This window comes from Morone saxatilis, unplaced genomic scaffold (assembly GCF_004916995.1).
Source record: "Morone saxatilis isolate NCDOM2014 unplaced genomic scaffold, NCSU_SB_2.0 Contig9, whole genome shotgun sequence".
NCBI classification, from domain to species: domain Eukaryota; kingdom Metazoa; phylum Chordata; class Actinopteri; family Moronidae; genus Morone; species Morone saxatilis.
This window is the reverse complement of record NW_023340268.1, coordinates 3722211-3736500: the sequence shown is the minus strand read 5'-3', so window position 1 is coordinate 3736500 and position 14290 is coordinate 3722211. Positions and strand designations below refer to the sequence as shown.

Sequence of the window (14290 nt, the reverse complement as noted above, 5' to 3'; positions counted from 1 at the left end):
GGCAGATGAGTTATACAGTCTTATGGCAGTAGTGGAAAGCAGCTATGCTTTTGAACTTTATAAATGTTTTGCACTTTACAAAGATTTTATTGAAGCAATTTCCTTGTCTATGTAATCTATTACGTGTGTAAACCATAATAAAGTTGATTAAAAAGGAAAGCAGCTATGTACATTTACATTAATATTGTGTAAAACTTAAATGCGGTAGTTGTTAGCATAGATAGACCATTGCCAGTTTATATATGTATATAAGGGATAGACTTTTTATTTAATAATATATAAATATATATAAATAAATATTTATTCTCATAGGCAAGCCTCCAAAAAACACCCGCTGTATGACTACAGTTGATCTGACTAGACTTGATAAAAAAAACACCAAACCAGACTCTTGAGACTTAAGAGAAACCACTTTTATTTTCTAAATAATGATTCCAGCATTGTAATATTTTATACTTGGAACTGAAAGGGTTTCATGTGATTTAAAATAAGGGTATTTATAGTCTGTAAAAGACTGCAAATACTTAAGGTATGGAATAGAGGATGATGTTTTTTCCTGAACAGGAGCAATATGGTGCATTTAATACAATCTTTGTGGTCTTGTTCCACAGACGAAGGGGAGCCTCTTTTCACAATACCAATTATTCATTTCTAAAAAGAAAACAAGAAAGGAAAGTCAATAATCCGATTTTAATTTTAGAATCAACTATCCACCATATAGGTAATTATTTTCTGAAATATTTCCTGCCTACAGTCAGTAGATTTAGTAAACGTACCAATTGTCAGGCATTTTTTCCATCTGTTCAAGTTGCTTAGCTCGTTTTGGGACCAGTTCTCAACATCAAATGCTGAACCATCGCTCCATAACCACTCCAACTTCTGTAAAAACAAACAAAAGACAAATAGCAGGTAAATAATGGTGTACTTATGTATATGTTAATTTACAAATAGACCATTCAATGAGAATCTATTTATACAGGGATAAGATAAGATAAGATAAGATATTCCTTATATATATATCATTCCTTAATAGTCCCACAATGGGGAAATTCCAATTTTGATCGAGCTCTGTGAAGTGACGTTACCCTAACAGCATCAGTGCCACCAATCCAGGCTTTGTCATAATAGCCGTTGTTCATCAGTAAGTCCTGGATGAAACTGTACTCCTCTAGGTCATGGATGGATGCCAGGTTGGCACCATAGTGCCAACATTGTTTCTGTAAATGCAGAGGAACAGCTCTTACTGCAGACATACAAATAACCTCAGGGCTATAGCAGATACATTGGAAGTAATGAAACTAGTGAACTGACATTCACTTTAATGTATAATAATATAATAATTATGTGGAGGCATTCTGTCCTTTATATTACATTTATTTTTGCTTGTGGGTAATGTTTTAGTTATATTAATTTATGTCTTGATCCTTAAATATCTACAGTACACAGCCATATATTTAACATGTAAGCTGAATTATATCTCACAGTTATAATATGTCTTCAGTAATTTACCAAGCTACACTTTGGAGTTTGTGTTTAAACCAAGTTACTTTAAGTATGGTTGAACACAAATCAATATTACATTCAGAAACCATAAACAGTCTCTGTGGTAACATTGTGAATTTAACACCTTTATGTATGAGGGTGATATGTCAGGCTACCTCTGCATCTATCCAGGCCATTGGGCTGTTGATGAAGATGAAACATCGCGATCCATATCTTTGCCAGTTGTAAGGACAGTCGTAGTCCCAGTTGTTATAGTCTGGAGACAGGGAGGTTGGGTACACCTGCCATTCAGTCATCCTTCCTGCTATCTTACGTAGCAGTTCCCCTCCCCTTTTCTCTGATAGAAAAAAAAAAAAACAGACTGAGTTTTACAAAAAGTGACACATTTTGGATCAGAGAGTTCCTATCTTTACTGTCCAGGGATTTATTTTTAGATGATTTATAGAGTTGAGGTCTTAATTTGTGCCACTTCGGCTACATTACAGTTAGTTATTTACTTTAAATCTCAAGTTTCAAAGCTGAGTCTGAACAATCAAAGAGAAGACAAGATATTCTCTCTCACCTTTAGTCTGGTATTGCTGAATGGGCTCGGGCTCGGGCTTCTCTACTGGCTCTGCAGAGGAATAAGAGCAGCATTCAAACATAAATACTTTTGTTTAATATATATATATTTGTGGTTTTATTTTGGTGTCACAGTTGTGCATGTTCAGCACAATAGAAGTGGACAAACCTACTTATCTATTTTCTTAGTGTTACAGTAATCCTTAAAAAAACAGAAATATCTGGATTTTGCACTGTTTCTAGTTACAAGTACAAATAAATAAAAATAAATAAATGCACAGTAGTTGACAGTTAAATGCTGTATCTATACACTCATTTCTACAGTAAACGAAGCAGAAAATAGCTGCCTTTTATTTTTTGTGCCCCATAAAAATGCAGGATGGCATCATTTACTGAGCCAGGTTTTACATACAAAACACTCCACATGTTTACAGCTGGAGTTACAAGCTATGTTTAAACTGTAACCTTGGTATAAACTAGTGAGAAGATGCATCATCAGGTCTTTACGGTCTTGTTGAGTCACACCTGATTCTATCTCCTTCACTGGATCTGCTGTGGAAGAAGATGTAGATCACAATTAACCATCTTCAGAAACTAAATTATGGCATTAAGTTAGACTTTAGTTAGATCATGACTCACTTTTATTATAATATTTCCATTATCAATTGTCAGTCAGTCTGTATTTTTGAAAACTTAAAACTATTTCTTTTCTTGCATCAGCTCTTTGTCTCGGTGTCTCACCTGATGCAACGCTCAAAGCGAAGGCAACACAGAGAAGAAAAATGACCCTCATTGTTTGCATCAAGTAATGGACTGCTGCAGAATCTAATAATCAGAAAATTAAAGAAGCAAACATTAATATGAGTAAAAACTTGAGTTATCTGTCAAAGCAGGAGGCTGGATATGCAGACATCCATGAATTATAATGGAAAGCTGCCAGATGAATCTCACCTGCTTCAGTAGAGGTAAATCTCAGCAGTGTCTGTATGTTGTGGAAAACTGCAAAATAAAGAACGCTTATATACAAAATCAACGAGGAAATATCTTTTACAACAACAGATCAACTTTTCAACATTTCTTGAGTAATTGATTGACTCGTCTGAGATGAATCACTGTTTTACAGAATCAAAGACAGGTTCTGGCAAGCACACAATGATGCTTTTGTGATTCACACAAACATCATCAATGGTTTCTTTTTATCAGAAGTGCACAACAATAGTTGGGAATTAACATCAGCTCCTTATTAAGTGTTGGGAAATGTTCTAGCCTCTGTTAAAGCTCTTCAACCTGTTGGCCACTGTAACTGTAAGTGGTTCACTGTACATATAACACTGTGGCTAAACATTCTGTCCTTAGGATTAAATAAAACTTACCTAAGAGTCTTTCGTTCTGGACCTTATGGCATAAAGGCAGAATCTCTCCTCCCTTACTTGTTGTCCCACACTCCCCAGTTTCACAGACACACAGTAAAACAGCAAAAAAGGGACATTTATATAGTGTTTTCATCCAAAACTCTTTGCAGTTTGCCTGTAATGGCAATGTGCAACCAGCAACCATGCAAGGTGCTGGCTGACCATCAGGAGGAGTTTAATTCAAATCAAACTGCATCAGGCTAATAGTGTATGTGAACTTTAATGGAGACTGCTATCAGGATACAGAAAGAACCAACTGATACCTGAAAGAATAATAGAGAAGGTACAAGAAATACTTTGGTCCATACCTTCTGGTTCTGACACATACTAGCAGGGAACTAGTCTAATTATTTGTATAGTTTCTTTTTTGTTTGTTCTGTAAAATTTAGGTATTGCGTATTTTATTTAGACTTACTAGACTGCTTTTAAAAACCTTGCCAACTTCATTCTGAGCATCAAGCAAGTAGAAAAAAATATTCCCAATTGGTCAGCCTTTAAACTGAGGAGACGTGACAAAGTCTTTATTTACGGCCTCAGAGGTCAAAATTTACAATGATTTATTAAGTCAGATTCTGGGAAAATAAATCAACAGGGGGGAACACAGGTTTTGGTCAAATGAACATGTGATTGGATCTGTTCACAGAAATTAGCCAACTCATCCCAGAAAGATGTTTGTTGGTTTTTGTACTTTTAACCACAAACCGAGGGCCTGTTTGAAGGATGTCCACTGGAGTTGAGCCTAAAAGGAATAAATACTACAGTTTCAAAAGAGAAGAACTGCACACAAAGTAAACACAGTTTCATCACTTTATTACAGTAAATGAGTCCATATCATACACACACAGAACAGAGACGAACAGGTTTGTGTTTCTTTCTCTCTCTTTCTCCATCTCCGTCACTCCAACACATCAGTCCACCAGGACAGAATGACACCACACCGAACAGCATTGGAGTACAAAAATTAAATAAAAGTTACATATTAAGAGATGCAGAGATCTCCCTCGGTTAGAATAAGGGAGGGTTATATTAACACACAACTGAGTTTTTCGGAGAATTTAAAAACACAAAGAAAACTACAATTTCTGAGATTCAGTTTACTTGAAACTGTCGGTCAAGCGGAGCAACATTTCTGCATGTTGCCTGACCACACACACACACACGCACACACACACAGAGCTGATAGACGGCTCTGTCTGCAGTCTCAACACAAATGTCTGTTTCTGCCATATTGTAATCATTAGCAGCAATTCTGAATACAGTCCAGCACATAATACAAAATGCCCGTGTTGAGTACAGGCTGGACACCATAATGTGATTTCTAGTCCAACTGAACACTTTTGAGATCTCTAAAGTCAGACATCACACCGTCTGTGGAAATGCCAGCGTCATTTTTCTCAATACTGCACAGTAATAATATATTGCAATCTATCATGACACACAAACAAAGTTCTGTTCCAAAAACGAGAACAATCAAGTATGTGGAAGAAAAAAAAGACACAAAAAACCTGAAGTTCCAGTCTCACTGGCGCCACCTACGGGCAAGAAACTGCAACAACTGTACACACGAAAGTCTGTTTAAAGGTTTTGGGGGAGTTCTACTGCGCATGAGGAAAACAAGTTGTTTGAACCCTTTGTGGCTCCAGAGGGAGCTGCATGAAGTATGATAAAATTGCCGCAACATTGGTTTGTAATAGAGAAAGATCAGCTACTGGGGTGGAAAAAGAGATAAATGATGCTTCTAGGCCTCTGTAGCCTGATCCTCATCTCTACTTGAGGCCTTTTGTTTTCTATAGCTGCTGCTTTGGGGGTGTTGAGCTTTAAATGTATTACTTTAAAGACTTTAGTTTTCAGCATCTTAGTGTGATTGCGTTTCCTGTGATCACTGTAGAATAAAATGGGAGATTACAGAGGACAAAAGGAAACACATCCTGAACATGTTTCACTATGATTGGCACAGTTAGGAATTTATGATTGAAGAGCTCCCTCTTGTGGAGAATCTGCAGCCTCTAAATGTGAAAAAAAAAAAAAAAAATTTAAATTGTATCATGGTGAAAAAGTAAAACAAACATCTCTGTTTTAAACATTATGCATTTATTATACTGTGTAGATCAACAGTAGACGGGCAGGTTGGAGAGAGCACTGTGGGGGCCAGATTCAAGATGCCGCTGCCACGCAGCTCTAACGGGCAAACATGACACGCCTCGGTCAATTCAGTTTTAGAGAGGTTTCACGCATTTTGGAACAGAACCTGTGAAATATTCATTCAACAGTCTGGTGGTCCCACACAAGACCGCTGAGTCCTCCCTGTTAGGCTGAGTAACGATGTTGTTAACAGCTACTTTACAATTTCCACTGGACTACGAGACAGAGAAAGAGAGAGAAAGATCATCAACAAACATGAGGAGTAGGCTGATTTTTTTTTTCCTTTGCACTATTTACACTTCTGAATTGTGAAAAAAGAAACTTATTTACAAAAAATGCCCAAACTAAGACTGCTTCATCGACAGGATGAGGGAAATAAGATATAAACAACTCTGTAATAAAAAGTAAAAAGAGCAAAATAAAAATCAGTGATATTTACACGTGGGGTGAGGGAAGGAGAGCGAGGGGGGGGGCTTCTGAGATTAGGGAAGAGAAAAATCAGCCATGTTTGATTCCTATAGCTGGGTGCAGCTTTTGTTTTTTTCTCCACACCTTTTCATAGCCACAGAAAGTCTGACAGCTCTGAGTGTGAGGCACCCCGCAGAGGTAATCAAACACGCCGGTTGGACTCTTTACAGCAAAGAAAAGCAGAATGTGGCCGGCAGTAACCCACAGGACTGGGAGCCTTAGCAGCCTGAAACCCATACAAGCAGCTGGGAGGGAAAACCATGGAGGGAAAGAGGTTGAAAAAATGCTCTCCACTCTCCTCATATGAAATCAATGTGAATGTGTCCAGTGGTGGAATTCAAAAAGCATCAGAGCTCTTCACTTATATTTTAAAAATAAAAAACAAGAAAAACAGAGATGGCTGCAGGTAAAAACAGCAGGTGGAGGCATGGTACAATAGTATCAAATATACTATACTACAAACTTTCAAGTGGTCTTCACTGCTTACTAAAAATCTGTATTGTTGACAGCTCTAATACCTAAAACACTGGCTGTTCATACTGCAGGTTGGAATATGGTATGACACACACACACACACACACATTTGTACTTCTATACGTGAGAGGATGTCGTGACTGTGATAATACATTCTCTGACCCATGACCTTAACCTAATTCTAACTTTGACCAAGCCTCTTTTTTCACTCTTATGGGGTAAAAGTCAAATCGGTCCTCAGAGAGATAGAAGTGCACACAACAGGAACTTGATCAACTACTATTCACATTAAGCCTTTTTACTTAATCTCCCTCATGCTTTGCTTCTGCGTACAGAACTAAAGACCTGAAGCAAATGTCAGAGTTAATTTGTTTCTACGAAGCTTCTTCAGGAGAGAACGTTTCTTTAATTACCACTGACGCCGAGTACAGTTTGCTAAAGACGCTGTAACACCATTTCAAAGCCCTATTTGGCAGTAACTCTCATCCAAAAACAAATAAATAAATAAATTTACATGAAGATGAAGAACCCTCCCATCAGGTTTAATAAAATAATAAAATCAGAGCCCCGGCATTCTTCAGGTGGACCACCATTCAATCTAAAAAACCCTTTTTCTACATTAACACCAGCACAGCAATGACCTTTGAACTAAAGGGGACTTTCACCAAAAGGGACTTTTTGATTAGATAGCATCTGTGATTAATCTGCTAATAATTTCCAGGGGATCTTACAGGTTTTTGAGAGACACGTTTATAATATTCTAGACTAAAATAAAATAATGAATCAGGCTGGCAAAAGCAGTCTATTGTATTCTGTATCAATACATGTCAACAGGCCTAACAGGAAGACCACATGAAGTTGTACAGAGGAGCCATCAAATTACCACATTTACTATTTTTAAATACTTTTCAAAGCTTTAAAATGATTTGTTAAAACAAAGGCATCATGCTTGCATCCTCTTAAATGGCTCAATTACAGTTTTTTCCTGTTTTGAAAGCTCAAAATGAAAAACAACACAAAAATGTTTATTTTTTTTGGTTTAATTAAAATAATGACATTCCAGCCAATTTTAGTTTTCTCCACAGTGAACTGCCACCGCCACCGCCTGGCACAAGTGAAACTAGTGAAGGCTGTCATTTATAGGCGGTTAAAGGGGCTGTAAATTTGGTTATTTTCACATAAACAACATCTGGAAACTACTTTAAGAAGCACTGATGTTGTGATGCAGATTAATGATTAACCTCCAGTTTATTAGACAACTGTCAGTATCCCATGTTAAATTAAGGGATGACAGGGAGCTATTGCTGTAATGATTTAGGACAGTGGTATCCAGAGCACTGCTGGTTTTCATTTAATCATCAATTGAACAGTTTGCAGGACAGAGAACAAGCAGCACACTGTGCAGTCTCCACACACGTACATTTAGTTGCACTATGGTTCTAATTTGTTTGCTCACTTTCAAAAGGCAATTTTTTTAGATGAGTATCTCCTCCGCTTTGGCTGAACACCACATTCACACTTTCTTCACAACTGAAGTTTATACGCCTAAGTGAAATTTTGAGGTGATGAACAAGAGCAGGAGTCAAGAAGTATTCTTCTGGATGTTTGACATAATTTTCTTTCCAACAAATTAACACCTCTGCCCTCCTTAGTTGAAAAACAAAACAAAAAACAACTAATAAAAGCTGAAAATCTGTGATTTATCTTACCCATATTTATATAGTAGTGTGAACAGGTAGGGGAACTGTTTCTTAGAGGAATATTTCACTCTTTTGCCAGACAAAACTCTCTAGAACAGGAAACAAACAGATGGATACGAGACGCGGTGGATATCTCCAGTCCAGTCTGTATAAATGCAACCACTGAACACGAGTCACGTAAGGGGCAATCCAATACACCTCCGACCAAACACTGATAACTGCTACTGGGTACTGATGAGATTTTCTACTCTACATAAGTAGGTAAATAAACAATAATTTAAAAACATCAGGCTGGATTGTTAAAATAATGAGGCTGGAGGAATTGGGAATTTATTAGTCCCTGCATCCGCTCTCCCGTCCTGAGTGGAATAAAATTCCTTTTACCCTGATGACCTATTTAGGGGCCAGTTCTGATCTCGGTCAGGCAGTGTACAGGCCACCCCTTACGAACAGGGATGCAAAAACACTGAATATAAAAAAATATTCTGAATTGAAAAAAGAGATAAAACATTGTGTGATCACATGATGCTTTCAATTAGTCAAATAAATAAACACAAATATAAAGAAGAAAAAAAAAGGTTGATTTAAAAAAAGGTTATATTACAGAGGACCAGCCCCCACTATTGAACCTTCACATACCACCCGAGCAGCAGCGAAACTCTCTGTGTGTAACAATCACCTGCCGTAGTTTCAACCCTGGCAGCTAAAGAACTAATGTTTGTTTGTTCAATGCATTTACTGTACAAAAACAGATCATCTAAGAGGAGAGCAAGCAGCATGGAGGAAAGCAGGAGAGAGAGAGAGAGAAGACTGAGAGAGAGAGAGAGAGAGAGAGAGAGAGAGGAGAGGACGAGAGAGAGATGAGGAGACCCGATGGAAGAGAGAGAGCAGAGAGTGAGTAAATAAAAAAATAAAATAATTGTGAGGGTGTGTGTGTCTGAGGTAAGGGTGAGGCTGGCAGGCAGGCAGGCAGGTGAGAGGCTGCTTTAGATGCTGTTAAGAGATCCTGGTACTGAACTGTGTTGGGATGAATCTGAACCGGTACCATCTGAAAGACAGAATAGGAAACCAAAGGGACAGTGAGTGTAAATAACAGTCCAGTACACAAAAGGACCTGACAGCAAAGTATTATACATGACACCGTATTAGCCTTAAGGTAACGCAAATGACTCTTTAAAGGTCCAGTGTGTAACATTTAGGAGAGCTATTGTCAGAAATGGAATATAATATTCAATGGTGTGTTTTCATTAGTGTATAATCACCTGAATATATGAATCACTGTTTTTTGCTACCTTGAATTAGCCTGTGTAATCTACAACTACACCGCTAGATGCCACTAAATCCTACACACTGGACCTTTAATAGAAGTATTTCAGTTTTATGAAAGAAAAGCCTTCAGATGTGCAGCGTATTCTTAGACTGATGGGCTCTGTTGTACATATTTCCAATCCACAGAACAGGGTTATCACATGGGGAAAAAAGCATTTCAAATAATTGTTCATTTTGCATTTCCCAACCCAGAATAATCCCGCAGAGCTATCAGAACCAAAACTCAAAATTAGCCATTTAGACACAATGTCTCACCAGTTGAAACAGATAAAATAGACAAGCATTTTTGCTGTCAAATTATTTCACTCAGTAGCTACATAATAACAAAATGTAAAAAAAAAAAAATAATAAATAAAAAAAAGGTGTTAAAATGGTATTCAAACACCTAACGGTATAGCTCTTCTGCCACCACAAAATCATAAAACTGACATTTACAATGAAATCATAATAAGAGAAACATAAGAGCTTCCCACCGTGGGCGGAAGCAGCTGTATGAGAGCGAGCGTGAGGAGGAATGAGGGTTGAGTTCAGCTGGGGCTGGATTGACAGCTCTGCAGAAAATAAAAGAGGGAGTTTTTATTTAATGATGAGTCATATATCAAAAAGGACAGTCTCACACAACAAAGGGATAGTGTACGCTGCATTAATTGCACCTCCTTTGAGGTCACAGCGTTGGCCCAAACCAAACCAAGAAACACCAACTGATTGTATTTAGCTAAACAGATGGTGATCCATTGAGGATAACTTCAACAAAGGCAAAACAGATGGAAATCTCCTCCCTAAATAATAAAAAAAAAAGTTTCTTAGAAAAATGAAGGTGGCGTTGTAATTGAACTAAAACCCTTAAGCTAAGCGTGGTTGAATCTGCACGTACCTGTGGGGCTGAAGTTGAAGAGCATCGGCAAATCTCGGCCGCTGGGCAGTCGTGTGTTGGGCTGGCGCAGCTCATCGAAAAAGGCATGCGAACAGGCCTCTAGTGGGGAGAGCCGGGAGGCTGGCGTGTACTCCAGCAGCCGGGAGCAGAGAGCAATGGCTTCTGGAGGGGTGCGAGGTTTAAACACCTGAGGAAGAAGAAGAAATCTAAGTACAAATATCCAAAAATCACATCCACTCTACAAGATTTCTAAATAATCAATAAGGTTTTCCTAGACAAAAGCACTGAGTATCATTGATATGCAGAAAGGCAGATTTCCCTTTAAGCTACAATGTACAACTGTGTGGGTATTCATTATTTACTAGCATGACACTCTAAATGTAAAATGTAGAACCGGCCTATTCAACTGGCGGCTTGCAGGCCACATATGGCCCAGAAGCAACTACAAATATAGTGTATGGGAACATCAAACAGAAAGAAAACACAAAGAAAACATGTGTAACTTTCAGTTCAAACCCCTTATAGGAGGTGCTCTCCATCTAAAAAAAGCAGTTTTTGGAGTAGGAAGATATCCGCTTAGTAGTAAACGCTGAAGGGCCACTTCCCTTGGTTTTACGTTGTTTCTGTACTCTTAAAGTGTCAGGGTTAATCGATCAGAAGGAGGACACTAAAGCACTTCAACTCCCAGATTAAAATAGACCGTGTGGGCAGCAGCACATCCACAGGTATTCTCTTCTTTTGTTCTGATACACTGCTGCAATGTATGGCCCTTTTTGGAACAAATACCTTCATAGATTAATGTTTTGGGTATGTATATAGAAATTTAAAACATTTGCAGAGTTCATCCATATATACATATACAAGATAACCTCAAATACAATATGCAGAATGTCGTAAAACTTAGTAAGTAAAATAATAGTAATAAACATTGATTTTAGAACAACTTTATACATCATACATCAACATTTTTTTCCACAGAATTCCTCAATTCCAGGACTGACACACAGATTAACTCTGTATTTACTCACCTTGGTCCATGGATGGGCTTTAATCTGAGGGAACTTGAATTCTGTGTAGTTTGGGTTCATCTCTCGGATTTGTTCCCTTGTTGGGGTTCCCAGCACCTGAAAATATATGCAGGAGTATGAGTAGTATTCTGCAGACAAACAGGCCAGTCGTGTGACAGCCTGCGATTATTCCAGCAGTCTATGATACCAATACATCAATACAACATAAAGAGGGAGCACACCCACAAGCACAACCAAAGTTCATATCTTAAAACACAATCTTCTCCTCATGATAATCTCCACTGAAAACAGGAAGTGGTCCTACAATCAGTTCAGCAATAGACAGGAAACCCAAACATTTCAGCAGCACACACTCACCTTGATAATCTCTACTAGTTGGTCCACCCCACTGTCACCGGGGAATATGGGTTGTCCGAGCAGCAGCTCAGCCAGGACGCAGCCTGCTGACCAGATGTCAATGTTTGCCGTGTAGTCTGTGGCACCAAAAATGAGCTCGGGGGCGCGATAATATCGTGAGCAGATATACGACACGTTGGGTTCACCGCGGACCAGCTGTTTGGCGCTGGGGAAACACAAGAATTCAAATTAAACAATAACAAAGAATGACTGACCGAGTGTAGTTCAGGGGATGAAAAGTGTGAACTATTGTGGAGCAAATGGTCATTAAGAGTTGTGGGGTTTATTGTTATTCCTTTCACAACTGATTACAGACTTTTTTTTTAAATATATATTTTTTTGGAGGGCTTTTATTGTCTTAAACCGATAGTGACAGCTGAAGAGTGACAGGAAGCCCTAACCCTATCTGGGCGCCCACTACAGACATTTTTGACCCACCAGTGTGAAAGCATCCACCACACAAAACCAACATTAAGAGGTAGGTTGAAGTCTGCCAATACAGTCCCATAATGAAATGGTTAATTCAGGGGTAACTTAACTTTCACGTTATCTGCAGAGTCAGCTGAATACCCCGTTGGAGAATAGATACACATCAATTCTGTTCTCTGCTTGATTTGGCTGTTGTCACGATCACCTCTAGACATGTATTCAAATAGTCTGCTTAGAAGAAAAATGTGTCTTACATGTTTTTTCTGCCAAAAAAGTAGTAGATTTTCCACAATAAAACTCTTAAAAGGCATCTACTCCTTCTACCTCATTAAAAATAGCAGAATCTTTTCAAATTTTCTTCATTTCTCAAGTTTGCTACTTCACTATAAAGTCTGTTCTCAGTGTTTGTGCACGGGTGGCTTCAGGTTTCTACATCACACTTGTAAAAGTTGCAGACTGGACTAGGGTTGATTTGCAAACTATCTGTGATGTTACTAAACATGCATATATGCCCCTCCCCTTAAAATTAGATTTTCAGTGAGCACAGAGAAACTTTCCACTTTCAGCAGTTCATACATGTGAAAACACCCTTCTAGTGTCAAACTGTGCACAGTGAAGCTCAAACATTCAACTGCAGGAACAAAAAGAAAACATTTTTGACTGGAGGGAGACTTTAAATTCTTGATCTGTGCGTTTGAGAAACCCATGTGTTGATGCAGCTCACCTGCCGAAGTCACACAGCTTGAGGATGGCAGTTTCTGGGTCGACAAGCAGGTTCTGAGGCTTGATGTCTCTGTGACACACGCCCTGGGAATGGATGTAAGCCAGACTGCGAAACAACTGGTACATGTACACCTGAGGAGGTCCCAATAAAACAACACATAATAAACTCTCAACGACATTAAAATGGAAAGAAAACAAAAAGACAACATTGCGATGAAATAATAATAATACGGTGATTTGTATTATTGTGTTAGAGTGTCAAATTGATGGACTAAAGATGCTCTCATGTAAAAAGTTGTAGGAAATTAACATTTTAGATTTAGTAATCCAAGTATTTCTTTGGTCAACATAAAGTAAAGAGATTTAAATCATCACATGGAGTCTGGGATTCTTCAGAGTTATTTTATACAATGTAGAAAAATGAACAAAACAAACAGTTAAAAGAACACAGAAATGTCTTAGTAGGAAAAAAGATCACCTTCACATAAATGATAGGAATGATGCTCTTCGCCTTGTTAAAATGCCTGGCAACCCTGTAGACCGTCTCAGGGACAAAGTCCAGCACCAGGTTGAGATACACTTCATCTTTCTGTACAGCACAGAGAGAACGAGATCAGAGTGTGTTTAAAATATGCATGATCTAATATAAGTTCTTACAGGAAGCCAGTCATTTCATGAGAGCAATGAGTGTCGATGCACAGAAAAAGCTGCCTGCTGCGACTGTTGGTTCACAAGCCGAATCTCTTTTGTTTGTTTGTTTGTTTCTTTATTAAACACACACACAGAACCCTGTTTCCAGTAACTTGCTTCTGCAACATTATACTTAGAAGTGTTTCTAAATCTGTCAGTGCAAGAAATGGATTGCTTCCCTTTTTTAGGTTCGGGGTATTTCTTTTTACTCTGCATGTGAGTAATCTTATCTCTTATGGGTAAACACCATTTCCTCTGTTTTACTGTAATCTCGTGAAACTATGCTACAGTGAGATAAGGGTGTGTAAATACAGTGACTTAGCAAAAGTTGGTCTGACCACACTGGATTTTTCTGCAATAACAAAAAAGGAAAAAAAGAAAGAAACATGAGCTGCACCTTCTCGCCACTGGAGTAGAAGAAGTAACGTAGTCTGACAATGTTGCAGTGATCCAGCTTCCTCATGATCTGTAGTTCCCGATTCTGTGAGGACAAGAAAACATGAGAGTGCAGGTGGGAAATTTAGAGGAGAAACCAAGCATGAGAAAAACTTGAAATAAAAA

At 38.3% G+C, this 14290-nt stretch overlaps 2 protein-coding genes across 6 annotated transcripts in view; both read right to left on the bottom strand.

Annotated features, from left to right (window-relative positions):
- Positions 1-6: 6 nt before the first annotated feature.
- Positions 7-4124, bottom strand: LOC118342481 (killer cell lectin-like receptor 5). 4 transcript variants are annotated; one of them, XM_035681034.1, is made up of 9 exons: positions 3438-4124; positions 3016-3063; positions 2806-2889; positions 2590-2616; positions 2066-2116; positions 1659-1840; positions 1086-1217; positions 777-879; positions 7-651 (listed from the first exon to the last, which is right to left on the bottom strand). In XM_035681034.1, the coding sequence occupies exons 1-9, from the start codon at positions 3619-3621 to the stop codon at positions 581-583; spliced, it is 882 nt and encodes a 293-aa protein (XP_035536927.1). In that variant the 5' UTR covers positions 3622-4124; the 3' UTR covers positions 7-580. The 4 variants fall into 4 exon arrangements, with proteins under 4 accessions (XP_035536927.1, XP_035536928.1, XP_035536929.1 ...); XM_035681035.1 differs by having other exon boundaries at positions 2590-2613; XM_035681036.1 differs by having other exon boundaries at positions 2806-2880.
- Positions 4125-4269: 145 nt separating this feature from the next.
- LOC118342479 (glycogen synthase kinase-3 beta-like) overlaps positions 4270-14290 on the bottom strand; it is a 17063-nt gene continuing 7042 nt past the window's right edge. For both annotated transcript variants that reach the window (XM_035681032.1, XM_035681033.1), the window contains 9 exons: positions 14127-14210; positions 13518-13628; positions 13041-13171; positions 11849-12053; positions 11492-11587; positions 10464-10650; positions 10063-10140; positions 9279-9308; positions 4270-5482 (listed from right to left, as the gene is read on the bottom strand). In XM_035681032.1, the coding sequence (XP_035536925.1) occupies positions 5442-5482; positions 9279-9308; positions 10063-10140; positions 10464-10650; positions 11492-11587; positions 11849-12053; positions 13041-13171; positions 13518-13628; positions 14127-14210 (963 nt within the window). In that variant the 3' untranslated portion in view covers positions 4270-5441. The remainder of the gene's footprint in view (positions 5483-9278; positions 9309-10062; positions 10141-10463; positions 10651-11491; positions 11588-11848; positions 12054-13040; positions 13172-13517; positions 13629-14126; positions 14211-14290) is intronic.